We start from the raw sequence: 27896 nt of genomic DNA, 5'->3' as shown, positions 1-27896 counted from the left end.
TTATAGCCTACCTCACTTCCAGAAGTAACTCGAGTTTCTCTTCGTATGTAGGCTATATATATATAGCTTTATTTGAGTTTATGAACGTTTTAAAAAGTGATTACAGTAGGTTATAATTTAGGCTATAGGCCTACAATTGTTTTGTATTGTAAATAGCATCTATTCAGAATACATTTTGTTCCACAAGGTGTTCAAGCCTAGGTCTATTTTTAAACAAGTAGTCCCAGGCCTGACAACGACAAAATGTTATTATAAGCTTTTTTTTTTTTAATCTGGAATACATTGCTATAATCTAAATTAAATTGAAATTGCTTCAGATGTAGAATTTAGGTTTTAGGCTACTTTTTTAGGCCACTTAGTCACAGGATTAGAACATAGCCTAGGCTATATGTTTTGTTCAATCGGCCCCTTTTACCAAATGCACATGCCTATATGCGAGCCTTGTTCAGTCTATGTTTAGGCTATAGGCCTACAGTCTTGTTCAGTCTCTATAACATATTTAAGCTATATCCCGTTTGTAATTGTATTTATGAAATTTGTTTTGAAACGTTGCAATTTGTGCAAAATGTAGTACGCGACTGAAATTCCCCAAATCAAACATCAAAATTCCTGCAGGATTGCATGTGACTGCAGTCACGTAGGCTCACTACGTCATGAATCCAGCTGCGCACATGTGTTCAATGAGAGAAACAGATGCCTGTGTGCTCCTACAACAAGCTATCAGGATGTGTTGATATTAAACAATTTTCGTGTGTGTGTGTGTTTTTTTTCTCTGTTAGAGTTTGACATAGGCTAGGTTATTGCTGATCGCTTTCACACAAGGAAAAGGCTACCACAGGGGACACCTCCAAACTCGGGGTGTGTCCCTCGTTTAAGAACGAGTGGAACTTCGCAATTAAGCTAAAATAAATAATTACGAAGTGAAATTTGGGGATGTGCCATTTCTCATGCACGACACAACGAGGGGCATGGTCTCATGAGGAAAGCTGTTTGCACTTTTCACAGACCTCAAACGAGTACTCGGGGGGTGGGGATATAGGGAAAGGGCTACAGGAGCCGAGGATAAGCAGTCTTTCTCAAAGCAACTCTGTTAACTTCTCTGTTTTGTGAGGGCCATTATCCCTCCACTCAAAAACCGCATAGCTCTAGATAGTGACAACTAGGCAATATGAAATCCGTTGTATTTATGTTTTTATGTACGGCCTCGTTGTTAGTATGCCTACTGTTTGCGACAGTATGTTGCGAGAAAAAGGATTCAGTTCCCGAAGGTAAGTGCAAAATCTTGCTGTAGACTAGGCTAGTATTGTTAATCAAACAATGTGCATGGATTTGTGCAGGCTACTGTCGCCATGGGCTAGTTGCAACACGATCAATTAGTAGCCTATACTATTGATAAGCTTCACTTCTAGGCTAGGTTATTACTCAGGGATTGTTTCAGCATTATGAAGAACCATGGAAAAGTTGACCGGGCTATTCTTAATTTCTGGAGCTTTCCGAGCCGCTGACGTGGACTGGATTCGGCGTGATGCCTTTCAAGTAGCGTTGATAGTCGGATGCGGCCGAAGAGTTAGGCTACTAACAAAATAACGCATTCAACAGAACTTTCTAGAGGCACCGTTTCAGAGCATTTAGCCCGCACTGTAAAGTTGTGCTTTGGAATATTGGTTATAATTTTCACAAAGTGTGTGAAGCAATTTTACGGTGTGAGATATTGTTCTGGTGGTCTACTTTAACCTACATGAGTTAGCCCACCTGGGAAATTAAAAAATATATAGTTTTCAGAAAACGACCCTACATTAATTCATCACACTTAAATATGTGTTATTAAATATAAATATATAAATGTTATTTCCTTTGTCGCCATGCATTGAACAGTCATGTCTCCCTCCTCAGTGTAGCCAGGCGACCGTACCGGTATGGTCAAGAGAAAGGCATAATTTACAGACATGCTTGCCTTGGTGTCCTTTACTACAAGGTGGTTATCCCGTGAAAGAACATTACATGCAATCGATAACATGGTATACTACTAATAAAACGCAAAGATGATTTGCACTTCCTCTTTCCAATTTAAGCCAAGATTATTGAGGGGGAAATGCTGTGTTTGAATGTATGCACTATGCAGTGTTAAATGCAGCCTATAATTTTACATGTAAGACTATAGAAGTGTCCACATGGTTTACTATGAGCATGTGTAATTAGTTAACTAGTTGTGGTAATTTATTTACTAAACATGTATTGTTAAGTATGTTATAAGATCTTGTCATAAACAGTTAATTAAATTATTTTGATTAAACATTTGATTAATCATTAATCATTCTACCCTTCAGGCAATCTCATAGTTTTGACTGTTGCTACTGAAGAAACAGATGGCTTTCGGCGTTTCATGAGATCAGCTCGACATTTCAATTACACTGTCAAGGTACTAGGAACACCTTGTTCATTCCTACATTATCCACAGTGACTCTCTGTAGGGACCTGAATTTAGCTGTGAGCCTTACAGCGAAATTCGGGCTTAGGATAGAAATATGTATTCAGCAACTCCTCTCTTTTCTCCATAGTTGATAAACAATATGAAGCAGAGGTGGATGACCCTGGCTTCAGAGGGTTAAAGCCTTACCATGTATTGGTTCTACATGTGTACGGCACTTAACACAGGATATTTTACTAATATATAAGTATAGTATAATATAACATAATATAGCTGATCCACCTAGCTGAAGAGTTGTGTTAAATAGAATCAGCTGGTTTAGTGAATGGTTGGAGCAAATATGTGGTCGGGTTTTAAGTTTCTGAAGTCGGTTTGCCCAATGCCCACCTCAGGCAAGTAGGAGGTGTGTGAGATGAGATCATTGCCGATCCTTAGCTTGCACTATAATTCCCCTCAGAGGCAGCAACAAGCAAAGTCATCTAACCCAGATCTGGCCTAAGCAAAGCACAGATTAGCCTGATGCTATCAGGAGACTGGCAGTGGCATGAAGCACTGAGAGAGAGTGTGAATAGAGAATTTCCCTGCCTCAACACACTCTCTGTAACTGACTGAATTGAGATCACTGAGCTCATCGTGCACTGTGTTTGACAGACAGGTTTGGTAATGGGCGAATGGATCAGTTCCAGCATGTTCTCTCTCGTCCTAATATTTCTGTCAGCAGTTCAGTTTTATATCCCAAGTATTTTCCAAAACATTTTTCACCATGTGAAGACATTTGAACCCCTCACTAAGCACCAGTTAATGTCAAGGGTGACAAAGACAGTGAGAGTTACTATTAGTTAGTTAGGGCTGCACAATAATTGCAATCGCAATATGAACCAACGCATTTACAAATCACAAAAAATGTAATCACAAAAGCTACAAATAATTGTGCACAGTTAATATAGTCACATCTATGACTATCTATCTTTTATATTCATGTCATCCTCCTTGAAAGTCGGTCGGGGGTGCTGTACTTCTCGTGCACTGGGCACACTCATCAGTCAGGGGTGGCACACTTTAAAGAGACATTTAGAATATAGAACTGAATCAATGAATTGACATTCAAAAATTATATCGCAAATCACAAAAAAATCACACTTACATATTTTCGCCAAATTGTGCAGTTCTACTACTATTGCTGGCCTAGTTTGACTACTATTACATGTCATAACAATAACATGTCATAACAATACATGTAATAACAATAACATGTCATAATAATACATGTCATAATAATAACATGTCATAACAATAACATGTAATAGCAATAACATGTAATAACAATAACATGTCATAATAATACATGTAATAACAATAACATGTCATAATAATACATTGAAATAAATAATGCAATACAATATAATAATGAATGTAGTACAAACTCACTAATAAACATGTGTAATTTGTAATTCATTACATGCCAAGTCCTGGCTGGCACACGTGGCATGAGACATAGCGTTTATGCTTTGTGTTGAAGGTGCTAGGTAAAGGGGAGAAATGGAATGGTGGAGGCTACAAGACCGTCCCAGGAGGAGGTCAGAAGGTGCGCCTCCTCAAAGCTGCCCTGGAGGAGGTGACGGAGGAGGACAAGGTCATCCTCTTTACTGACAGGTAAATGGCTGCTAGAACACACACTGTGATCGATGCCCCGGCTCGGCTATGCTCATGACACACACACACACACACACACACACACACACACACACACACACACAAAGACACAGGCAAAGACAACACACACACACTAAAACACACATGCAGATGTTGTAGAGATAGCTGCTTCAACACAGACAATAGAAAGACACACTCACACATACACATTCACTCACACAGATGTGCTCTGGCATTAGCTGCTTAGCTTCAAGTCCATTCAGTTTTATTTAGCTCTCCTCCATCTCTTTTTAGATTAAAACCAGACGATGCCGTTGTAGGGTTGTGTGTCTGTTTGGAGGATTTTCATTCCTTCATGTAGTACGTTTTGTCTTGGACCGCTTGCCACCCACATTTTATGATTTTAGACTTCCACAGAAGTCTCAACTAGGAGGCGACTTTCCAAGGAATAAAAAGCCTCGAATCCTTCCCTGTAGGCTTCTGCAAAACTGTGATGTCCGTCTTTTAATGTCCTTCTGGCCTTTCTTGTTCTGACCAGCTATGACGTGGTGTTTGCCTCTGGGCCGAAGGAGCTGCTGAAGAAGTTCCAGCAAGCTAAGCATAAGGTGGTCTTCTCCTCAGAGACTCTGATCTGGCCCGACCGACACCTGGAGGACAAGCACCCCTACCCCAGAGAGGGCAACAGGTTCCTGGGCTCAGGAGGCATGTCACAAACGCAACACACCCTAAAGTCACCTGTATGCAACCATGTTAAAGCAACACCATAGAGTTTTTTGTACCTTAAAATAATGTTTCCAAAATCGTTTTAGTGGTTCATCAACTTGTAACAGGGTGAACGGCACTTCTGCATTCGCTTCGCAGCCCTCTATCGGCTATAACCGCACTATGTAAGTTTGCCAGATCGGGTAGCGGATCTGTAGTTTGATGGAATGAGACATAAGAAACTACAAATTTGACTTGCGTTTGATGTCGCAATACATCGTACTTCCATAAATCATGCAACATATTCTACCTTGTCTGTGGACATTGTTATTTGTAAAGCCGGCGCTGGATAAACAAATAGCGTGCGTGCGACAGAGGGAAAGTTCTTTGGTGTTGCTTTAACACTAAACTAATCCACCAAAATAGATTAGCGCATTCCTAACATCAACACCATGGACTAGCATACAATACAGCTACACAAATTGAACACCCCCTAAAATCAGTATGGATGTTAAACCACTGCTAGTAATAATTAGTTTAGTGCTCAAAAAAGCAAGAAGGTCTGTACTTTGTAAGGCTCTAGTGGGTAGGTGGGAAAAGGAAAGTGCACTTAGAGGCTGGTGTTAAAACAATGTGTAAATAAGATGAAACGGTATATAAGGGCTTAGATGAACAGGCACTGAGATACAAACATGTTGGGTATAGCCCATCTTCAGTGTCCCCAGTTTCCAAAGCATCACTGGGCGCAAAGGCTTTTTGTAGGTTACTGTCACTATTTACAGGAAGTCTTCAAGACTATTCTCCAGGAAAGTCCAAGACCTTGTGCAGAATACATAATGATACATGCAGAATGCACATAGGTGGCCCATAAAAATAAGCAAAAGAAATTAAGTGATAAATTCCATGATTTGAACCTTGCAAACATGGACCATAAAGACAAAAGGAATAGGGTTAATTTCAGCTAAATTGAAGATGATTTAGAGGTTGCACAAGCCCCTTGAAGTTTTGAGAATTTTCACTTAAACAATGTTCAATGGCAAAGTAGTGTCAGATTATTACATTGCTTGTCTCTGTAATCTGGTATATATTCATGAAAAGTTCACTTATTTTCTACAAATAATCCCATATATTTCTAGCCTGGAAAATCCAGACCCTGCTGCTCTAGAAAGATTAAGGGTCTGGCCACGAATAATGAAAATGGCCCAACTCAAGGGGCGGCACCAAGCATGCATTTGAAAATCTCACTGCACGTAATTGGATAACACTACGACCAATGTTTACTGACTGATTCGTTGCAGCGCTGTCGTCATCTGTTTAGCTCGCCTCATGGCCCGCCTATATCAGATACACCGATGTGATTGGTTCCTCGCGATGCAAGGGGTAAAAGTAACGTGCATCATTAACTCATTGCCAGAGTGTCTCGTAGAGACAATTCAATTGGGCTTTTGCAAGAATTCTGGAATTTCCAGGGTAATATATTTCATTAATAAGTAATATTCTCTTGAGACACTATTGCCATTGAATGATTTAAACAACAGCTGTATCAAGGCAGCAAAAGGCAGAATAGTGTACCATATGCTAACCGCTGCCTAAGCAAAGATGAACTTGTTACCTCAGTCAAAAGTATATGACTGCTGAGGAAATACACTGGAAGAACAAAAAGCCATGGAAAGCCAAGAAATGAAGAATCACCACATGACACTGCAGAAAGGGGCATCAATATACAGGACTTTAATACTATATTAGCCAAATCAGAAGAAGAAAACAATTCCTGACTCAAACAATAGCACAATTGTCAAAGATCTTGCCAATTTTCCATCTGAATTAGCAAATTAAACAGACTTGTAAAAATACATTAGTGTAATATTGTATTTTGTATAATAATGTAAAGTTCCCTATAATATGTACCAAATAAGTTGCAGTTTATGCTTATATGTCTTTTATGTATCTCCCATGTTAATGTTTTGAAGTTTAAAGAATAAACAACGTAAAGATTGATATTTCAGCAAATATATTTAAATAATACGCTAATCAAGTGATATAGGTGATTTTTCTTTTGTCTTGTGCAACCTCTAAATATCATTTAATTTAGCCAATTTTTTATGTGATAACTTAAACTGGTGGTAGACCATAATGCAGGGTTCAAATTGGGAGAAAAGAGAAAAAAGTTTTTTTGGGCCACCCGACATATACTGTACACCACTGTGCAGGTAGATAGATACAGAACACATTAGATAGATAGATAGATAGATAGATAGATACTTTATTGATCCCCAAGGGGAAATTCAGGCATTATACCAAACAATATGGACAATATTCTACAGCTATGATCGGCTCCAGAATATAATCTTTATTTTCTCTTTTCTTAGTAGGGCAAAGTTTCGCTCACCAGGATTTTTCTCAGGCAAATGGTGGCAGGAGAAAATAGATACCCTTTAAAGAGGGAGTAGTCATCTCAGATGAGTCACACCTGCCACGGTAAACAGCAAGGGAACATAATGTAGAGGCACACTTAGTTTAATGCTAGCATAAATGGATTAGCTCACTTAATACGATGGATAACTTTGCATAGTATCTCTGATTAAAACAATATTTCTTATTAATCCGACATTAACTTACATACTTAAAATTAAACCAATACAGAATAGCACACTACTTATACACTACAATCAGCTAGCACATGCCTAATGAAACCAGTCAGTGGGTTGCCGTGGCCCACTGGTTAGCGCTTCGGGCTTGTAACCGGAGGGTTGCCGGTTCGAACCCCGACCAGCCCCGACCAGGCTGAAGTGCCCTTGAGCAAGGCACCTAACCCCTCACTGCTCCCCGAGCGCCGCTGTTGATGCAGGCAGTTCACTGCGCCGGGATTAGTGTGTACTTCACTTCGCTGAGTGTGTTTCACTAATTCACGGGATCAAAAGAGTATATATACTTATACTTATACTTTTAATACTCCCATTGTAAAACATGAAACTTAATTAAGCCAATAATGCCAACTCAATTTCAGCAGTATGGCCAATCACTAATCATATAATATAACTACTGGATGAGCATACTCCATAACTAATGTCTGACAGTTTTCAGATGTCAGAGTAGACCTTGTTAATATAATTTGCATGGACTAGCCGTCTTAGTATGGGCCATAATAGCTAGAATTGCTAGTGGTTGAAGGTTTGGCTAAAATCTTCAGCAATGACAGAAAATGAGTATAAGTATATATACTCTTTTGATCCTGTGAGGGAAATTTGGTCTCTGCATTTATCCCAATCCATGAATTAGTGAAACACACAGTGAGGTGAAGCACACACTAATCCCGGCGCAGTGAACAGCCTGCATCAACAGCAGCGCTCGGGGAGCAGTGAGGGGTTAGTTGCCTTGCTCAAGGGCACTTCAGCCGTGCCTACTGGTCGGGGTTCGAACCGGCAACCCTCCGGTTACAGGTCCGAAGTGCTAACCAGTAGGCCACGACTGCCCACAAAATGACAGCATTTATATAGGCTAAGCTTAGCCAGAGAGAACTTTATACTGGCCGCAGGGTGTGGAGCTTAGTGGGTGTGGAGCTCATTAGCACATGGTTAAACAGCAGTTAAATTAAAGTCTATTTTATTTTTCAGAGATAGTTATATAACTTGGTGTCAAACAAATGTGAGTGCTTTGCATTAAGTAGATCTCCCAACCCTCAGTGTGTGCTACTTTGTGTTAAAGACATGGTATAAGAATAGAAGGAACTGCTGGCAGATTCTGGCATTGTTTCATCTGGCAGCGTTTGGTCCACTCGATAGAGATCACTCCAGTGGGACGATAAGTTATTCAGCAGAGTGCAAAAACAGACAGGAAGAAGCAGAGAGAGGAAGCCCCCCCCCCCCCCCCCCCCCCACACACACACCTCATCCCTGTGCCACAGTCAATAACATCCCTTCCTGTATGCCTCCTGTGTGTTTTAAACTATGGTTCCGTTTTGCTCCGACATATGCAGGTGTCATTGGCTATGCTTCTAACCTAAAAGAGCTGGTGGCCAGCTGGACTGGGAAGGACAATGAGAGCGATCAGCTCTTCTTTACCAGGATTTACATCAACCCAGAGAAAAGGGTATGATCCATGATGGTTCACTTTTACTCATATATTTCTTCTCTTTAAGGCTTAGTCTGCTATTCTGACGAAAGGATGTTGACTGTTAAAGGACTGTTATGAGCAATTAATTCGCTCCAATGAAAAAGTGTCTTGGATTAGAATCACGGATTGTATCTTTACATTTATTTATAGGTTGTTTGGCTCATCTTTAATGGTGTTTAAAATGTAAGAGTATATTTGACCCTGTCGGTATTACATGGTATGATGGAGGGCCTGGTGTTTGTTATTTGTTTGGAGCTGGTCAGTATTTTCTTCAGTTCACTGCTGGCTCTCTTGTTTTACAGAAATCCATAAATATAACTCTGGACAACAAATGCAGACTGTTTCAAAATCTCAACGGTGCACTGGGTAAGTTTTATATGTTGGCATATATCATTTATGTCTTTGAGGAATGTATATTTGGAATAGTTTTCAAGATGACGCAAAAGACAGACTGTCTTAAAAAACAAAGAGGGAACAGTCCTGCCAACAAGGAAAAGTCACAAAAGAGGCATAAATAAAACCATTTCGCTCATGAAATCTCAAAGGCGGCTGAACTTGCTGACACAAGTTTTTTTTGTTTTTTTCTGTCATAAAGCGACTGACGACTCTCTGAGACGCCTCTGTAGAGAGCTGCCGGCTCAGTTAAGACTTCCTCCTGCCAGATCAGCTCAGCGAGCACAGCTTGCCCTCAGGGGAGTCTGTGCTTTTATGATGACTGGGGTGTGGGGTTCAGAGGGAAATGAAATGTGGCGGCCTCTTTTGTGTAAACCTCTTTTATAATGGGGCATCGTGGGGTGGGCAGATGTCTTTGATGCGGTACTAACCACTATTATCGGTCTCACCTGGATTCCAGTGATTTCGTTTGCACCCAGGCGCTAATAGGACACGCTGGATCATAGTTTCAGAGTTTTGGAGGGGTGGTTTGTGTTCAAGTGTTTGTATTGGTGTATTTGTGTAAGTATGTGTGTGTGTGTGTGTGTGTGTGTGTGTGTGTGTGTGTGTGATAGATAGATAAATACTTTAATACAGAGGAAAATTTTAGAATTGTGTGTGTGTGTGTGTCTGTGGGGCACAGGGAGAGTGGGGGGAAGGTCTGCTACCAGCGAGTGGGACATACATGCATGCACACACACACACACACACACCGTTGTACACTGAACACACACACACACAGTTTTACACTGGAATGTGAGTGTGTGCTGTGAGATGTGCCTGAGCACACATAGCCCTCCAAGGCCACCTCTCCTCTCCTCCCCCACTCCTGTCCTCCCCTCCCTCTCCTCTCCTCCCTCCCCCACTCCTGTCCTCCCCTCCCTCTCCTTTCCTCCCTCCCCCACTCCTGTCCTCCCTCTCCTCTCCTCCCTCCCCCACTCCTCCCCTCCCTCTCCTCTCCTCCCTCCCCCACTCCTGTCCTCCCCTCCCTCTCCTCTCCTCTCCTCCCCCACTCCTGTCCTCCCCTCCCTCTCCTCTCCTCCCCCACTCCTGTCCTCCCCTCCCTCTCCTCTCCTCTCCTCCCCCACTCCTGTCCTCCCCTCCCTCTCCTTCTTTCTCCTCCCCCACTCCTGTCCTCCCTCTCCTCTCCTCCCTCCCCCACTCCTGTCCTCCCCTCCCTCTCCTCTCCTCCCCCACTCCTGTCCTCCCCTCCCTCTCCTCTCCTCCCCCACTCCTCCCCTCTCTCTCCTTCTTTCTCCTCCGCTCTCCCTCTTTCTCTTCTGCTGTCCTCCTCCTCCTCTTGTATCCTGTCCTCTCCTCCTTTCTCCTCTCCTGTTGTCTCCTCCCTTCTCCTCTCCTGTCCTCCCGCCTCCTCCTTTCTCCTCTCTCCTCCCTCTCTCCTCTGCTCTGTCGCTCCTCTCTCTCCTCCTCTCCCCTCCGCTCAGACGCAGGAGTCTCAGGAGTTGAAGGAACACTGGGCAGTATTGTGCTGCTGTCAGGGAGAGAGGGCCGCGGGTAGCCTGCTCCTAACCAACAGTATCCTCCGGAGCTGGGAGAGGAATGCGTCCTGCCGCTGATGGTCCGGAGGGACATGTGGACAGGAAGTTTAGGGTTTTAGTGGACTCTGTGAGTTTGCTTTATTGTGTGCAGGCCAGGGCTGAATTGTGTGTTGAATTATATTATATGTGAGTCCACTAAAGTAAAGCGTCAATGTAATGCTTGTGAAAAGGGGATCCTCTTTTATTTAAATAGAGGTTTAGCAGTTCGATGATGGATTGTTCAGCTGTGAAGACATGTACAAACAAGAGCATATCAGGAGGAGACAAAAGCCCTTTTCTCCCACTCCCGCTCATACCTGTGTGTGTGTGTGTGTGTGTGTGTGTGTGTGTGTGTGTGTGTGTGTGTGTGTGTGTGTGTGTGTGTGTCACTCTTCATTGCAATGTGTCTGTCACTCTTCATTTATGTATACCTTTGGCTTTGTGTGTCTGTGTGTGTGTGTGTGTGTGTGTGTGTGTGTGTGTGCGTGTGTGCGCGCATTTGCAGATGAAGTTGTGCTGAAGTTTGAGGATGGACAAGTCAGGGCCAGAAATGTGCTCTATGACACCCTGCCCGTTATGATCCATGGCAACGGACCCACCAAGGTACATGCATGACCTTTCACCCTTAACCTCCAACCTTATTATGAATGACTGAAAGCCCCCAAATGCCTCTAACAGATGATTGGCTGTTAAGTTTTCCGGACTTTGTCTAGTGACTGTGAAGAGGGTTACATAGGTTATCAGATAAGAGTTGAATCGGCTGCCAGATGTATTCGTGAAGCATATTGTTTTATTCAAAACGCTCAGTGCTTTGACCTAGGGCCTTGACCTGCTCAGACGGAGCTTGATTGCTTGATTGATTATGTCTTGTCTGATGTTTGTCGGCTTATCTTGAACAAGAAAAACAACAACAGAAACACTATTTACAGTAATAACAATACAAATTTGCAATTGTTATAAATTCTCAGCAGTTTTACAGTCATAAACCGCCGTGTCTGCATTTGGTTCTCTGCAGCTCCAGATTAACTACCTGGGCAACTACATCCCCAACCTGTGGACGTTTGAGACGGGCTGCACCGTGTGCAGTGAGGACTTGCGCCCGCTCACAGGCCTGAAGGTAAGAGGCCCCAACACACAGCTGGGCCGCATAAACAAATGCTCACAGCAGTTTACAGTACACACTTAGCAGTCAGTGTAAACATCCACGCTGGCCTCCTGATGCTTGGACTCAGTGAGTGGTTTAGCTCAGATGAAGCTAATATGTGATGTCCCATATACCAGTACTGTATGTGTAACCTGGGCTCTGTTGACTGCAAGGTCAAACTGGCCATGGGCTCAAATCCGCAAACTTGCTGCACCTCAGACTGAGAGCAGGGCAAACAGGGCTGAAACCCATGGGTGCTAGCGTCTGTTGCTAATAGCACATCTAGGTGTCGGGAGGGAGGTTTCTCATTTACAGCATTTTACTGGCTGACTACACTTGTGTTTTAAACCAGCTATTTTACAAATGCCCTCCTCAGAAAGAGCCATTGTGCCATTGTAGTGCTTGCCAAAAAGTCTACACACTTCATAATAAGCAGGAATGCAATAACTTAGACCCTACTTGGTGGGTTTGTCTCATCCAATATTCCGTATGGGATGTAATACATGTGTATTTGTAAAAGCTGGCTGTTACCAGGCGACTTTCCAAAATGTTCCTGTCTGGCTCTGAGGTAGACTTAGGCCTGATCTGACTTGTTTCCGAGTACACAACGCCCTTGTGGATTTCTGGCAGTATGTTTGTTTCTTTGAATGAGCCTTGAGTCCTAACTGATGCCTCCTCCTCTCCCCCTGTCCCCCTCTGCCCCTAACTGCCCCTGTCCGCTCTGCCCTGCCTCCTCAGGAGACGGAGTATCCGCTGGTGGTGGTGGGCATCTTCATCCAGCAACCCACGCCCTTCGTCTCTGTCTTCTTTGAGCGCCTGCTGAAGCTCAAGTACCCCAAGAACAGACTCCGACTCTTCATCTTCAACCAGGTCTCCTCCTCTTCCTCATTGTCACAGTTGGCATTAGAATCAAGTTAGGTTCAGGCCAATTGCCTTTTGTTGTGGGCAAACACAGATTGAATTGAAATTGGAAGTTCATACAGTTTTTTCTGAGATAATAAATGATCTATGTAAGCAATCGCGTTGTGAATAGGGTTACATCCAGCAGCCCATACTGAATCAATAAGGCATGAGTGCGAGTAGGATTGTTAAGGATATAGCCACGACTGGTTTAGCTTGAGGGCTTAACTGTGTTATTATTTGTTAGAATTACATTTTTAAAAAAACAAAATTCTTGTGAATCAGCAACAGATGTTACAAAATATGTAGGAATGAGAAATATCATTGTATTCACACCCAGTGACTTGTTTTGTATAGACCCTTTCAAGAGAGTTCCATTATCAGCATCATAGTTGGCCCCACAAGGCTTCCGTTTTAACATTCCATATGTTATCTTAATGCAGAGGAAGTAGATTGGGGCCCAAATAGAATGTTCAAGCATTGTTTTTGTTTTTATTGTTGAAAGGGTCTATATAGCATATTTTTGCACAAAACTCTGGACTCTGGACTTTTGCACATATTTCTGCTCTATCACAACATATCATGTACAATTTCTTAGCTAACTGTTACATTCTTGTGTTTTTGCCTTGTGATTTTGTGTTGTGATATTGTTGTCATTTATAGTTTAGTGTTAAAAATGTCATTATCTGTTACACTTTTTGTCTTAACTGTTGCGTTTGTTTCTTCTTCACCGTGGGATAGAGAGAAACACAATTTCAATTCCTCTGCATGTCTAGTATACGTGAAGAAATTGATACGTGTGCATGTCTAGTATACGTGAAGACAATAAAGCTGACTTTGACTTTGAAAAAAAAAGAAAGAAAATGTACTGGTTGCTCATATTCAGATATAAGTGCAGTATTTGTGAGCAGTGAAAGTAGTTCATCAGAACCATAGACTGTATATACTGTATAGTCTATGATCAAAACCTTGAAAACCTTGGTCACTGCAAGTAGGAATATGCACTGACCACTGTGTTTAATGTCAATGGTCACTGAAGAACCAGTTGTGTTTACCTGTGACAGGAGACTCGTCATGATAACCAGTTGTGTTTAACTTGACCTGTGACAGGAGACTCATCATGATAACCAGTTGTGTTTAATTTGACCTGTGACAGGAGACTCATCATGATAACCAGTTGTGTTTAATTTGACCTGTGACAGGAGAGTCATCATGAGAACCAGTTGTGTTTAATTTGACCTGTGACAGGAGACTCATCATGATAACCAGTTGTGTTTAATTTGACCTGTGACAGGAGAGTCATCATGAGAACCAGGTGGTCAGCTTTGTGAAGGAGCATGGAACGGAATACCAGGCAGTGAAGCTGATTGGCCCTGAGGAGGGTGTGCATGTCACAGAGGCCCGTAACATGGGCTTGTAAGTTCAGTGCTCTCTCATCTCACTGCTGGTAATAAGTGGTAGTTAAAACATCTTTAAAACAGTTCACAATAACAGTGTTCACCTGTCTGGACAACCTTAGCGTGCCTGCGGCAGGCTTCAGCTTTCTCTTGTTTGTGTGCCAAAGCAATTTCTTAATCGCTGCTTTGGCATGCATGCAGATGTACGAAAGTCATTGAATTGAATAAAATTAAATTGAATTGAAGTAAACTGACCTGAATTGAACTTAACTAAACTGAGGCGAACTGAGTGAACCAAATAGTTTAATTTTTATAGTGTAATATAGTGTGATGTCAGGCATGCATTTCGAATTAGGTGTCATTGAATTAAATTGAACTTAACTGAACTGAACCGAGTTGAACTCAGTTGAACTCTGAGTTGAGTCATGTCATAGTGTGTGGTACATCTCAAGTCTTTGTCTTTAAATTAAATTAAATTAAATTAAATTAAATTAAATTAAATTAAATTGAACTGAACTGAACTGAACTGAACTAAACTGAACTGAACTGAATTAAACTGAACCAAACTGATGTGCTTAATTTATATGACTGATATCTGCTTCCTGATGTGTGTTCTTCCTGTGTTGCAGTGCGGAGTGCCGAGAGGACATTGACTGTGAATACTTCTTCAGTGTGGACATTGAGGTGGTCCTAAAGAACGAGGGCACTCTCAGGACCCTTATCGAGCTCAACAAGTGAGTCTGACCACATCATGCCATCACATCACCCCCGCCCATCAGACCTGTGTGTATGAGGGTGTGTGTGTGTGCTAGAGAAAGAGATAGGGGTTGTATGGCTGAACCATTGAAACTGTAGTGCATGTGATGCCATTAGAGTAGCAAAGTGTAGGAATTCTCCTTTTTGCCAATTGTCATTGTACTGAGTACCCATTTGGAGATAAGGGGGTATCCGCTTCATCTGAAACAAAGAGTCAGGCTCCTACCTGCTATAATGTAATGCAGGCTTTATCAGGCATTCCAAGCACGCATGGTCAATGCCAGAGACTCTCCGTACTGTCTCCGTTTGTCAGTGTGTTATCAATTTGATCTCTTAAGAAATAATCTTGTTTATTTATAGATAGTAACATCGGCACATCAGCTGGGCCCAGAGCAGCTCGTATTTTTCTATACACAGTAAAAGAAAGATTTTTTTGCACTATTCAGAGTAGTCTACAAGAAAATTGTCATTCTAATACTCACTCGCTGCCTCAACCTAATAAAGTCCTAGGCCTGGACAGTACCCTTGATTAAGTATAAGTATATATACTCTTTTGATCCCGTGAGGGAAATTTGGTCTCTGCATTTATCCCAATCCGTGAATTAGTGAAATACACTCAACACACAGTGAGGTGAAGCACACACTAATCCCGGCGCAGTGAACTGCCTGCAACAACAGCGGCGCTCGGGGAGCAGTGAGGGGTTAGGTGCCTTGCTCAAGGGCACTTCAGCCGTGCCTACTGGTCGGGGTTCAAACCCGGCAACCCTCCGGTTACAAGTCTGAAGCGCTAACCAGTAGGCCACGGCTGCCCCCTAATTATGATTATAATTATGATTATATCATCTGGCTGCATAGCTACACTAATTACTCTGTTAAAGTCAGCCGATTTATTTTTCCTTCACTAAACCGGAGATGACGGTAACAAAGTTTACAGGTTGTGAAAACAGGCTGGCTGGCTGGCTGGTAAGCTTTTTTGGACAAAAGAGCTGTTGGGCCCAGAAACTAAATGTGACGTCGGAGTTAACAATCAAATCATCATAGAAACATGGTCTAATTAATATGAAATATATTTAACATTGCTGCTAATCTGACCTTGTTTTAAAGTACCTCAGTGACATGGTTGGTGGCTGGCTGCCATATTGGACTCCTATCCAGTAAGACAGGACTTTTTGCTAGAGAGAGCCAAATGGGACTGATAAAAGACAAGTCCCTCAGAGACGTTCCTGTCCACTGTGACCTGACCCTGTTCCTGTTGTGTTCCTCTCAGGCCCCTGATCGCTCCCATGATGACCAAGCCTGGGAAACTCTGGACCAACTTCTGGGGGGCCCTGAGTGCCGACGGGTACTACGCCAGATCCGAGGACTACGTGGACATTGTGCAGGCACGCCGAATGTAAGTGTGGGGAGTTTATGACTTAGGTATGAGCGACATGCGTGCGTAACTGAAGTGTTCCGTTCGCGTTGCGTCTGCTGCAACAATTAGCTTCCACTAGAATCAATGGAAGTAGCTACACCAGATGTGATAGCGGCGCTTACGTTCGAAAAAAATAGACCACTCTTTAAAATGGATTTTACGCGTCGTGAACGGAACGCTTCAGTTACGCGCCTGGTGTAGCTCATACCTTACTGCTCTTACCAGAAGTTTGTCCATCTTAAACACTGAAACCCAGCTGTTTCAACACCAGATGTGTCACTACAGCACCTGTTGCTAGAGACTTTTTATTAGCTGTTTGTAAACATTTAGGACACATGTGTGGTTTCATCAAAGATTGTTGCTGTATTTAAATGTTTCAAATGTTTTTAGCACCTAAAAAAGGTTGAATGTTTTTTGATTAAACAAAGCATACATGTACATGTAAAACTAATTCCATGATGAAGAGCCCCCCCCCCCCCCCCCCCCCCATTATAAGAGTGATGCAGGAGGGGGCGCTGTGGCTCAGCAGGCTACAGCGCCCGTACCATATACGGGTCTGAGTGCCCACGGGGACCCAGGTTCGAATCCGACCTGCAGTCATTTCCCGATCCCAACCAATCTCTCTCTCTCACTTGCTTCCTGTCACTCTCCACTGTCCTGTCCAAATAAAGGCAGAAAAGCCCCAAAAAAGGAGTGATACATAAGCACATTACACACTGCTTGCTTAACACATGCTCATTCCCCCTCAGTGGGATCTGGAATGTTCCGTATGTGTCGCACGTGTTCCTGGTGAAGGCCAGCGTTCTGAGGGACGAGCTGAAAGCTGAGGACCTCTTCCGCTCTGAAACCCTGGACCCCGACATGGCGTTCTGCCGCCACGCACGAGACCAGGTGAGACGCAGCCCTCCTCCTCCACCATCACCTTTTCTGTCTCCTCCGTCATGCACTTCTCTTCCGTTACTTCCTTCCCTCTTTCCTTCCCTCCTTCCCTCCCTCCTTCCCTCCTTCCCTCCTTCCTTCCCTCCTTCCTTCCCTCCTTCCCTCCTTCCCTCCTTCCTTCCCTCCTTCCTTCCCTCCTTCCTTCCCTTCTTCCTTGCTCTCTGTTGTCAGGATCCTGCCTGGACTGACTGCCTTCGTGCCACCCTGCTGGCCATAGATAGATAGATAGATAGATAGATAGATACTTTATTGATCCCCAGGGGAAATTCAAGGTCTCAGCAGCATACAGACAACACAAACACATTCTTTAACAGCAGAAAGAGTAATTAAAGTATATAATATAAAAACACAACTAAGCAATAAGGACAGTAGAAGATAAAGAATATGCTAAATATACTAAAATACAAATGATACTAACTAACACTTAAATACAATATATAAAAATATACTAAAATACAAAATACAAAAATACAAATTATACTAACTAACACTTAATCTAAATCAATTCTAAAAACAGCATCCACATAGTGGTGATTAATCAATCAGAGGCGCTTGCAATGACTGAGGCAGGGACTGAGCCTGTGATTCTCTGTGCATAGTAAGGTATGGTAAGGTGCTCTAAGGTGCTCTGTGCAATTTCAACAATGCAGAAATAAAGTAAAGTCTATATATATATATATAGACTATCTATATATATATAGACTTTAAATATATATATATCTATATATTTAACTATTTAAGAAAATGTATAAGTGTGGCCACAGTTCGGCTGTGGCATGGGGGGGGGGGGGGGGGGGGGCGGGGTTATGCATATGTGCTAATGTGCTAATATAGCACGCAAACAGTGAGGCATAAAGACAGTGGTAAAAGTGGCTAGTAGACAGACAGTACCAAACATGGAGGGGGTGAAGAGGCAGACAGACTATGCAGAGAAGTCTATCTCTCCTCTTCCCTTAAGTGAGGCATTGAACAGTTCAATGGCCCTGGGGACAAATTGACTTTCTCAGTCTGTCAATTGTGTGTATTGTTCTGTGTTTATGTGCTTGTTGCTGTTCCTCATGTGCTCTGTGTTTACCTGTCTGCTGTCATGTGACTGTGTCTCCGCTCTTCCCCTTATTTGGTCTGCACTTCCTGCCTTGTTAGTTTCCATCGATTTCTGCTCTCTTTCTGATCCCCGTTATTGTCTTGTTGATCTCGTCCAGTCCTCTGTCTTTCTGTTAACTGGTCTGTGTACTTCTACACCCCTCTGTTCCTCTGTCTTTTGTCAGATCGCCTCTCTTGTCGTGTCAGAGTCTTGTCAGTTTGTACGTTTGATTAGTCACAATAAAGCGTGTTTGCCTGCACTTCTGCCTCAAAGACAGTCTTGTGCTTGGCTTGGGTCCTTTCCTGCCAACCTTCGCATCTGTCTCTTCTTGCTCACTCTGACCGGTTAATTAGGTATTCAAGTAAATCTGATGATGGTAATTAAGATGCCTGAGAGAAAGTGGGTACTGTTTGAAGTATGTATGGGATGATGAAGTATGTATGGAATGATGGGTTCTGTATGAAGTATGTATGGGATGATGGGTACTGTATGAATTATGTATGGGATGATGAAGTATGTATGGGATGATGAAGTATGTATGGGATGATGAAGTATGTACGGGATGATGGGTACTGTATAAAGTATGTATGGGATGATGAAGTATGTATGGGATGATGAATGTATGGGATGATGAAGTATGTATGGGATGATGAAGTATGTATGGGATGATGAATGTATGGGATGATGAAGTATGTATGGGATGATGGGTACTGTATAAAGTATGTATGGGATGATGAAGTATGTATGGGATGATGGGTACTGTATAAAGTATGTATGGGATGATGAAGTATGTATGGGATGATGGGTACTGTATGAAGTATGTATGGGATGATGAAGTATGTATGGGATGATAAAGTATGTATGGGATGATGAAGTATGTATGGGATGATGGGTACTGTATGAAGTATGTATGGGATGATGGGTACTGTATGAAGTATGTATGGGATGATGAAGTATGTATGGGATGATGAGGTATGTATGGGATGATGAAGTATGTATGGCATGATGAAGTATATGGGATGATGGGTACTGTCAGCCTATGCCATTATGCCATGTACTGTAACTTCCTGCTCTCCGCCAAATATAGAATTCTTACACAGACCTATCACAGATGCATACAATGGATAAGACAGTTTAGTTTAGTTTAGTAACTTGTTTACACCCCACTAATGGATCTGACAGACTGCAAATGTGTGCTTTAATCCAGCACTGCCTCAGACACCCCGATCCAAATGCGTTTTGTTTTTGCTCCGAGACTTTCATACAAACACAAAGCCTCAGGCGAAGTCTGGCTTGTAAGTTGTCGGCTGTAATATGCACTCAGCGCCCTTGTCTTATAAACAACACAGACATTTGATTAGTAGGTGTAGTGTTTACGTATTGAGGTGATTTGTTATGTCTGTGCCTTGACTGTTGGTATTGTACTTTACAGGCGTGGTCTGGTTGATGAAGATACTTATACACTTAAATAAAAACTTGTAGTTGAAACACATAGACATACGGTCAGTGGTAAATAAAGGTTTTATATTTCTCTGGAGTGCAGTTCCTTTGCTTTTTTCTTTGAGTACTTTGAGGCTTATCTGATGAGTCCCCTGAACTTTCACCGAAAATATTAACTTCCCTGACTCCTTTCCTTTTGCTTTTCTTATACTAATATGAGACGAAAAGAGGATGTATGTTTTCCATACATCCATTCATCATTCGTTCACATCTCCCCTCTATCACCCACAGGGAGTGTTCATGTATGTCACAAACCTGCACACCTACGGACGAGTTCTGTCGACGGAAAACTACCAGACAAACCATTTGCACAACGACCTCTGGCAGATCTTCGAGAACCCTGTGGTGAGAACCCAGCTGCTGGGAAATGTCACAGACATGACTTAGTCCGGGCAGGGAAAAAAGAGAGGAAAACATGATGAGCTGAATGCCACTTTGGCAGAACATGCTGAAATCCCCCCTAAAACACAGTGAAAGCTCTGTCATCCAGTCTGCTATGTATGTCTCCGCAGAGGTAGCACATTCTAACTCATTATAAATTTGGTTCTTATTTTTAGATGAACTAACTTAAACACAGCCTGTAGTTGTGGGTGTGCATTGAGAGATCCGTGAGAGATGCAGTGTGCTCATCATGTCCTCCATAAGAGTGGAAACTGAATTCCCTCTTTTGCTTTCTTAGTCTGGGTTAGGGCTGCACAATTTGGGGAAAATATCTACGGTAATTGTGATTTTTTCGTTACTGCCAGTGTGATTTGATTTGCAATATAATTTTTGAAAGTCAAGCTTCAGTTCAATATTCCAATGTTGGCCCACTTCTGATTGGTGAGCATGCCTAGTGCTTGTGAAGCTCAGCACTCCTGATAGGCAAGCTTCACTGTCTATCACACAAGGAGGATGACAAGAAAAAAAATCATAGATTTAGTAAAAAGATTAATCATTGAGACAGAGGTTCTTTGGGATTTCCTAATTGCATTAGTTCGTACGCGGAAGCTAAACGAGGCGCGTAACTGAAGCGTTCCGTTCACGACGCGTAAAATCCATTTTAAAGAGTGGTAAGAATCCATAAAATCCATTTTAGATGAACGGTCTATTTTTTTTCGAACGTACGCGCCGCTATCACGTCTGGTGTAGCTACTTCCATTGATTATAGTGGAAGATAATTGTTGCAGCAGACGCAATGCGAACGGAACGCTTCAGTTACGCGCCTAGTGTAGCTCAGCCTTTAGATTTTGAGCTCTATCCCAGAATGCATTATTTCGTGTTTTGCCTTTATGAGTAACCCACTGTTCACCATCCACAGGACTGGCAAGAGCGCTACATTCATCAAAACTACACCCGCATAATGAAGGACAAATTAATAGAAACTGTGAGTATTTCTCTCCACCTACATTACTCTTAAAGTTGCATCAAGGTTTTTGACCATTTTATTTATAGAATAAAACACGACTTGTGCTTGTAAAAAGAGCCACTCGGGTAGACCAAACAGTACACAGTAATGACACCAAAATGTTTCAGTTTGATCATTAGTTCAGGACCTGACTATCTTTGTTGTAGCTCATGAAAATAGTGAAATAATGAAGACTGTTGACATACACTGATCTGCACTCATAAGCAGGGACATGAATGGTACAGCTGTTTTTGTATGGTAGAGACAAGAAACAACAAGAATTATGATTTATTTTGAAAACGCTACACTGGTTTTCAGCAGTGCAATTACTTTTTTTGTTCAGCTGGTATCTTGAAATAGTGTGAAATAGTAACTTCTCATATCCTTACCCACAGTACCGCTATGAACAACAGTTTCTAGTTTCTCATTTCCTCTTCTGAATATGACCAACCAGGAGAACTGTAAAATATTGCAATGTGTAGAGAGCTGGGCAAGGAGGCTCTGTGGGTTGTTATCTTTTTACTTGTAAAGATGAGAAGTTATACAGCTGTGGACTGTAGTTGTATGAATGAGTGACTTTGTATATTTCCCTTCAGCCCTGCCCGGATGTGTACTGGTTTCCCATCTTTTCAGAGGTGGGGTGCGATCACATCGTGCAAGAAATGGAGCACTTTGGGCAGTGGTCTGGTGGCGGCAACAAGGTATCTCACTCTGCTCTTTCACCCACAACAAATGTTTATTGTATAGACCCTTTCAATAATAAAAACAAAAACAATGCTTGAACGTTCTATTTGGGCCCCAATCTACTTCCTCTGCATTAAGATAACATATGGAATGTTAAAAAGGAAGTCTTGTGGGGCCAACTATGATGCTGATAATGGAACTCTCTTGAAAGGGTCCATATCATGTAACAGTTAGGTCCAGTCAAACTATCCCAAGACATCCCCACTCTCCCCTATCTCTTTACAGCTAGTAATCACTCCACATTGTGCGTTGTTGAATGAGAATGAGAAAATTGAGAAAATCAAATAAATTGAATGTTCAGATTAGCATGTAACGGGAGGACAAGTGAGTTGACAAATTGTTGTGCACAAACAATGAGTGATAGAAAACACAATTTGATGTTTTTAAATCTGCAGTCAGTGATCGTACACAATTTCAAGCCCCTAACATTGTCGGTCACATTCAGCGAACGATCCGCTAGTTGCCCATCCCATGCGTACATGTAAAAAAAATCCGGTCTCTGTAGGCAGCCCAGGCTCCAAAAACCCAAAACAAACAAATTGGGGGCAGCTTGACAAACAAAACACTTTGTGGAGTTTCTCTGGGAATACTGAAGGGAGGGGTGAGCTACATCTCTGGTGTGTTTTGTTTGGTCCTTGATTAAAATAGAATGTATGTTGTTTTGGGCAAAAGCATCTGCTAAGAAATTTAAATATAAACACGAACTAACGCGACGCCATGCACAACCCTGCTGACCGCACCCTTAAACTTGACTAGTTGTAAGTGGAATTGTTGTATAAAAGCAGTATGACACTCGTGGTTACCTGTGGCACGTCCTCCGGCCTCGTGCCTACAGCCGTGGGTATATCCTTCACCAACCCCACTCTCACTTGTGCCATATTGCTTAAGAATACTTGGGAATTCTAGTAAAGGTTATCTATTCACTGTTTGCTTGGAATGCTTTGATTTGATTTGGAATCATATGATTAGCGTTATTTGGAATCGTATGAATAATGTTGCTCATGGGGGTAGTTTGATAAGATACTGGAGTAATCTGTAGGTATTTGTAGTGACAGTGTGTGTGTCTTGACTCAACAGGACACCCGTATCCAAGGGGGTTACGAGAACGTGCCCACCATAGACATCCATATGAACCAGGTGGGCTATGAGAAAGAGTGGCATAAATTCCTGCTGGACTTCATAGCGCCCATCACAGAGAAGATGTACCCAGGCTACTACACAAGGGTAAGATGACTTTTACAGATACTGGCATCACTGTCTCTTCTGTTGTACATCAAGAGAAGGTAGAGAGATTTAAATGAGTTGATTATGTATATGTACTGAATTGAGTAGTACAAATAGACATTTGTCAAAAAACATGAAAGTTAGACAGTAGTTACTTCTAAACTTTGGAACATGAAATGTATTGTGATAAAAGTGAACCACCTTTTCTAATCTAGATACAGCCTGTTAGTATAATTTAGATATGTATGTTAACTTATGTATTTTATATGACTTGTTATACGACTGATAAGACGACTAATGCGAAATATATTACATATATTTGCCCATCATTACTAATGTGTTTCTGAAGTGACAGCAGGAAAATGCTTGTGTTGTATTGTAATGTTAAGCAGTTTGGGCTGGATATAATAACTCAAATCCTGAAATAGCACAAACTTCATTATCATGAATGGATTTTAATCATTATCGATTTCATGTGCATTGTTTAAAATATCCCAACCTGTACATTTAGGGGTAGTTACAATTGAAAGTATTGTTTTATATTATGAGTGTTATCATTATAATTATCATTATCATTGTAAGTTACGGTGGCTCGATCCCATCATGACGTTTATATGCACTGTTATATCACTGACCTGAATCTCTTCTCTCGTCAGTGCACCTCGTACCTCAACTTTGTAGTGCGATACAAACCAGACGAGCAGCCTAAGCTCGAGCCACATCACGACGCCTCTACTTTTACTATTAACATAGCTCTCAACAGCAAAGACATTGACTACCAGGTAAACAGACTCACTCAGACGGCTCACGTGCAGCAGCTTTAGCAGGCAGGGCTGCCGCAGAGTTATCCCACAATCCTTTGCACAGGGCTCTTGAGGCTGCAGGTGGTATCCCCCCCTCCTCAACTCCATCCCTCTCTCTTTCTTTGTCTCTCTCTCTCTTTTTCTCCTCCTCCTTTTTTTTACTCGCACGGAAAGCTCCATGAGCGGGCCGGGGATGGCGCTTGTTTGTTTTGTTTGTTTGTTTGTTTGTCCCTCCTCAGAACGCTGCATGACCCGTGGGCCTCTCTCTCTCTCTCTCTCTCTTTCTCTCTCTCTCTCTCTCTCTCTCTCTCTCTCTCTCTGTGTTGTCTCCTGTGTCTTTGCAGGCTCAGTTTGATCTGGCGTTTGTAGTTAGGTATAAGCCCGACGAGCAGCCCTCACTCAGGCCGCACCACGACGCCTCCACATTCACTATAAACATTGCACTCAACCAAGTGGGCACTGACTACCAGGTGAGTGGCCATGGCACTGGCTGGTCTCCACTGACACCACTGCATCATGGACCTCCGGATGGAAGGTGGTCAATCAGAAGATATGTATAATATACAGTACCCTCCAGAATTATTGGCACCTCTGCTAAAGTTGACTAAAAAGAGGAATATAAAATCATCCTTTGGAAATTGATTCTAATGCCTTAAGTAAAAAAATGAGGAAATATCCAACCTTTAAGGACACCAATTTTCTTTGTGAATGAGTAAAGTATCATAAATAAATAAATGTTCTTCCTTAAAATACAGGGGTCATAAGTAAGACATTACGATCAATTTCCAAAAGATGATTTTATATTCCTCTTTTTAGTCAACTTTAGCAGAGGTGCCAATAATTCTGGAGGGTACTGTATATACTGTATATTCACTATAGTCTATGGGAAATACCATATGGTAAACTTACCTGGATGTTCCCTGATGAGTTAGAACAAATATTGTGGGTGGAATGGGGTCTTTAAGAATATACGTAAATAGCACATTATAAAAGTACATTGCTTTGACTAAGTTAGGCTATGTCAACGTGTGTTCTTGTGTAATAAACTTGTAATAAACTTAACACTACACTACACATTACTTAACTCAGTCAAAACAATGAGGCTTGAATGGGTTAATTTGAGTCAGCCATATCAGTTTTACCATGATTTTACTCTGATCTATGAAGAATACCATATTCAAAGACTCCCAAACTATCCCCTGATGAGTTAGAACAAAGATTATGAAGATCATTATTTTTATATTTCAATGTGGAATTGTTGTAGAGACTTTCAGGAGAGAACACTTAGCTGATGAGGTATAGGAAGCTTTGGTGCAGTGCTTTGAGGCTGGAGTCACGTCCACTGCTGCCAGATCGATAGCGCAAGGCTCACTAAATCACCTTGAGTGAAGGGGGTGGGATTCCTGCAAGACTCTATGCTCAGAGCAGGAAACCACAGCCTGTTGGGGCATGTTGCCCCAGCTCTTAAGGCCGGGCAGAAGAACCCAGCACTATGGGATGGGGATGGGGGGGCAGAAGTGTCAGGACAGGCCTATGGAGGGATCCCCTCACCTCCCTTACATTCTCTGAATGCCATCCGCCAATCTGAGGATGGCAGTGAAGGTCTGTCACTGCACCCACAGAAAGACAAGACATGTCTTATCAGAAAGGAAAGACCATTTGTCAGGGGCCCTGGCTGTCAGTTTGTTTGAGCCAGCGGTAATACTGTATGTTCTAGTTCTTCCCTTTCAACGTTGCAGTAACCTGTGGATGTGTGCTGTGCAGTCTTGCTGAAGATAGCATGGCATGATAAAGAATCGCACGCACTTCTCCATAGGGTGCTATCAATGATGATTCTTTAGCATGTAGTGTCATTGAATCCCATGCACTGCTCTGTAGGACCATATTAGTGATGACTCTTCAGCATGTAGACTCATCAATAACTCCTGCTAGTTGAATTTGTTTCAAATCAATTAAGTGTTATTGGTGTATTTCCTCCTGCTAAGCATGATTTAGAGTTAAAAGTGCATGCTATGTTGTAAATATGTTGTTTGTTTCCATAGTTTGGTTTATTTTCATGCATAATTTACACACTTCATATTGTATCAGCTCATTCTCAATATTGTATGAAATGCAGAAATGTGTATACTGTACCTGAATTACAAATTGGTACACAATAATAATTAACTTTCGTTTTACTGTTGTTCAGAAATTCAATTTTGAAAATGTTGATTAAATTCATTAATTCTTTTAACTGTTGTCTTACTTGTTTTAGGCAGTAGGCACACAGTGCACACAACAAGTGTTGTATGTTAAAGCAGTTTTATTCAGTCTATTGGTTTACCAAAGCTAATTAGTAAATATTACAATGTTTTTGCACTGTACAAACTGTTGTCCTTGTCTTTGAGAGTGGCGCCATGTTGGGTTCTCCTTTAACTTCTCTCATCCCCCCCCCCCCCCCCCTCACTTTCCCTTCCTTCTTATGCTTTCCTTTCTCTTTACCCCCTCCCCACTTCTACCCTCTCATCTTCTCTCCTCTTCTTTTCACTCCTCTCTACCTCTATCCCTTCTTCTCTTCCCTCTCATCTGTTCTCTCCCCCCTTCCCGTCTCCTCTTTATCCCTTCTATCTTCTTTACACCTTTTTCTTTCTTCCTCCTCTTCCTCCTGTCACCCCTTCTCTTTCCTCCCCTCCCCTCTCCTTTATCCCCCACTCCACTCCTCCCCCGCTCCCCGCTCAGGGGGGAGGATGCCGGTTCCTGAGGTATAACTGCTCCATCCAGGCACCGCGCAAAGGCTGGGCCCTCATGCACCCCGGCCGGCTCACTCACTACCACGAGGGGCTTCCCACCACGGGAGGCGTCCGCTACATCGCCGTGTCTTTCGTTGACCCCTGAGCACCTCCACTGCCCCCATACCGCGCCGGTGGCTTCTGCTCCTCTGGTACTGTTTTATCCTCTGTACACTCCAGTGGGGCGTTTTTGTTTGTTGTCAAATTTTCAGGGGAGTCTAGTATGAGTGCTTTAAAAGATCATTTCCGAACGCTGAAAGTGATGTACTTTAGAGATGGTGCCTTACGCTAGAAAACCTGAATGTGTGTGAGTTTTTTTGTAAATTTGTATACAATGAACAAAGTTTTATACAGAGAGGATTGATTAAATCCCTTTGGCAACTGAATCTGTGAACTCAGGCATATTGGACACTGCTACACACTACTACAGTTGAATTGAAGCAAATTGGTGTATTCTAATAAAGTTTTGTAACGCCACACCTATTTATTAGCATGTGTATTTGACTCTGTTAAGGGAAATTATTCCAAAGACATAACTGAGATATTTGGAATGTGCAATATTTGAAGAACGGGATTTGATGCACATCTTGAATTGGTTTTACACATGTGCATTGACCATCCAAACCAGTTGCATCACCATTTTTGTTTTGATTTATAATAAAAAATAATAAAAAAGTAACAAACAAGCAGAGCCAGTCTGTATACTTTACGACATGTAGAAAATATTCTTCCTATTTCTGTGATATAGGACAACGTTTTTGTTATTTTTAAAGGCATACTGGCACAGCCTTGATTAAATAAATAAGTTAACAAAACCCATGTGTGTGTGTGTGTGTACCTATGTATGTAGAATGTATGGTTTAACACATTATAGTACACCACATTGCTGATAGTAGATACCCTTCACAATGTATACTCCATTATAGAACACTTTTCTATCTAGTATCTGGAGCTGTAGCAGGTCAGGCCC

At 42.1% G+C, this 27896-nt stretch overlaps 1 protein-coding gene across 2 annotated transcripts; it reads left to right on the top strand.

The window, feature by feature from the left end:
- Nucleotides 1-965: 965 nt before the first annotated feature.
- Nucleotides 966-27741, top strand: plod1a (procollagen-lysine, 2-oxoglutarate 5-dioxygenase 1a). Of its 2 annotated transcripts, none has more exons than XM_042097226.1 (19): nt 966-1268; nt 2328-2419; nt 3948-4081; nt 4620-4783; nt 8760-8872; nt 9199-9262; nt 11372-11469; nt 11882-11983; nt 12749-12880; nt 14205-14326; nt 14937-15041; nt 16331-16456; nt 17227-17368; nt 20232-20345; nt 21301-21366; nt 21984-22088; nt 23209-23355; nt 24503-24628; nt 26877-27741. In XM_042097226.1, exons 1-19 carry the CDS (start codon nt 1169-1171, stop codon nt 27030-27032), a joined length of 2208 nt encoding a protein of 735 aa, XP_041953160.1. In that variant the 5' UTR covers nt 966-1168; the 3' UTR covers nt 27033-27741. The 2 variants fall into 2 exon arrangements, with proteins under 2 accessions (XP_041953160.1, XP_041953161.1); XM_042097227.1 differs by lacking the exon at nt 24503-24628 and adding an exon at nt 24012-24137 and having other exon boundaries at nt 972-1268.
- The last annotated feature ends 155 nt before the right edge of the window (nt 27742-27896 follow it).

Source organism: Alosa sapidissima, chromosome 7 (genome assembly GCF_018492685.1).
Source record: "Alosa sapidissima isolate fAloSap1 chromosome 7, fAloSap1.pri, whole genome shotgun sequence".
Taxonomy (NCBI): Eukaryota; Metazoa; Chordata; class Actinopteri; order Clupeiformes; family Clupeidae; genus Alosa; species Alosa sapidissima.
This window is presented reverse-complemented; position numbering and strand designations above follow the sequence as displayed.

Excerpts from the sequence above, each read along its gene's own strand:
- plod1a (XM_042097226.1), top strand. The coding sequence starts at position 1,169 with ATGAAATCCGTTGTATTTATGTTTTTATGTACGGCCTCGTTGTTAGTA. Across the intron at positions 2,420-3,947 it reads ATTTCAATTACACTGTCAAG|GTGCTAGGTAAAGGGGAGAA; the intron begins GTACTAGGAACA and ends TTTGTGTTGAAG. Across the intron at positions 22,089-23,208 it reads GGTCTGGTGGCGGCAACAAG|GACACCCGTATCCAAGGGGG; the intron begins GTATCTCACTCT and ends TTGACTCAACAG.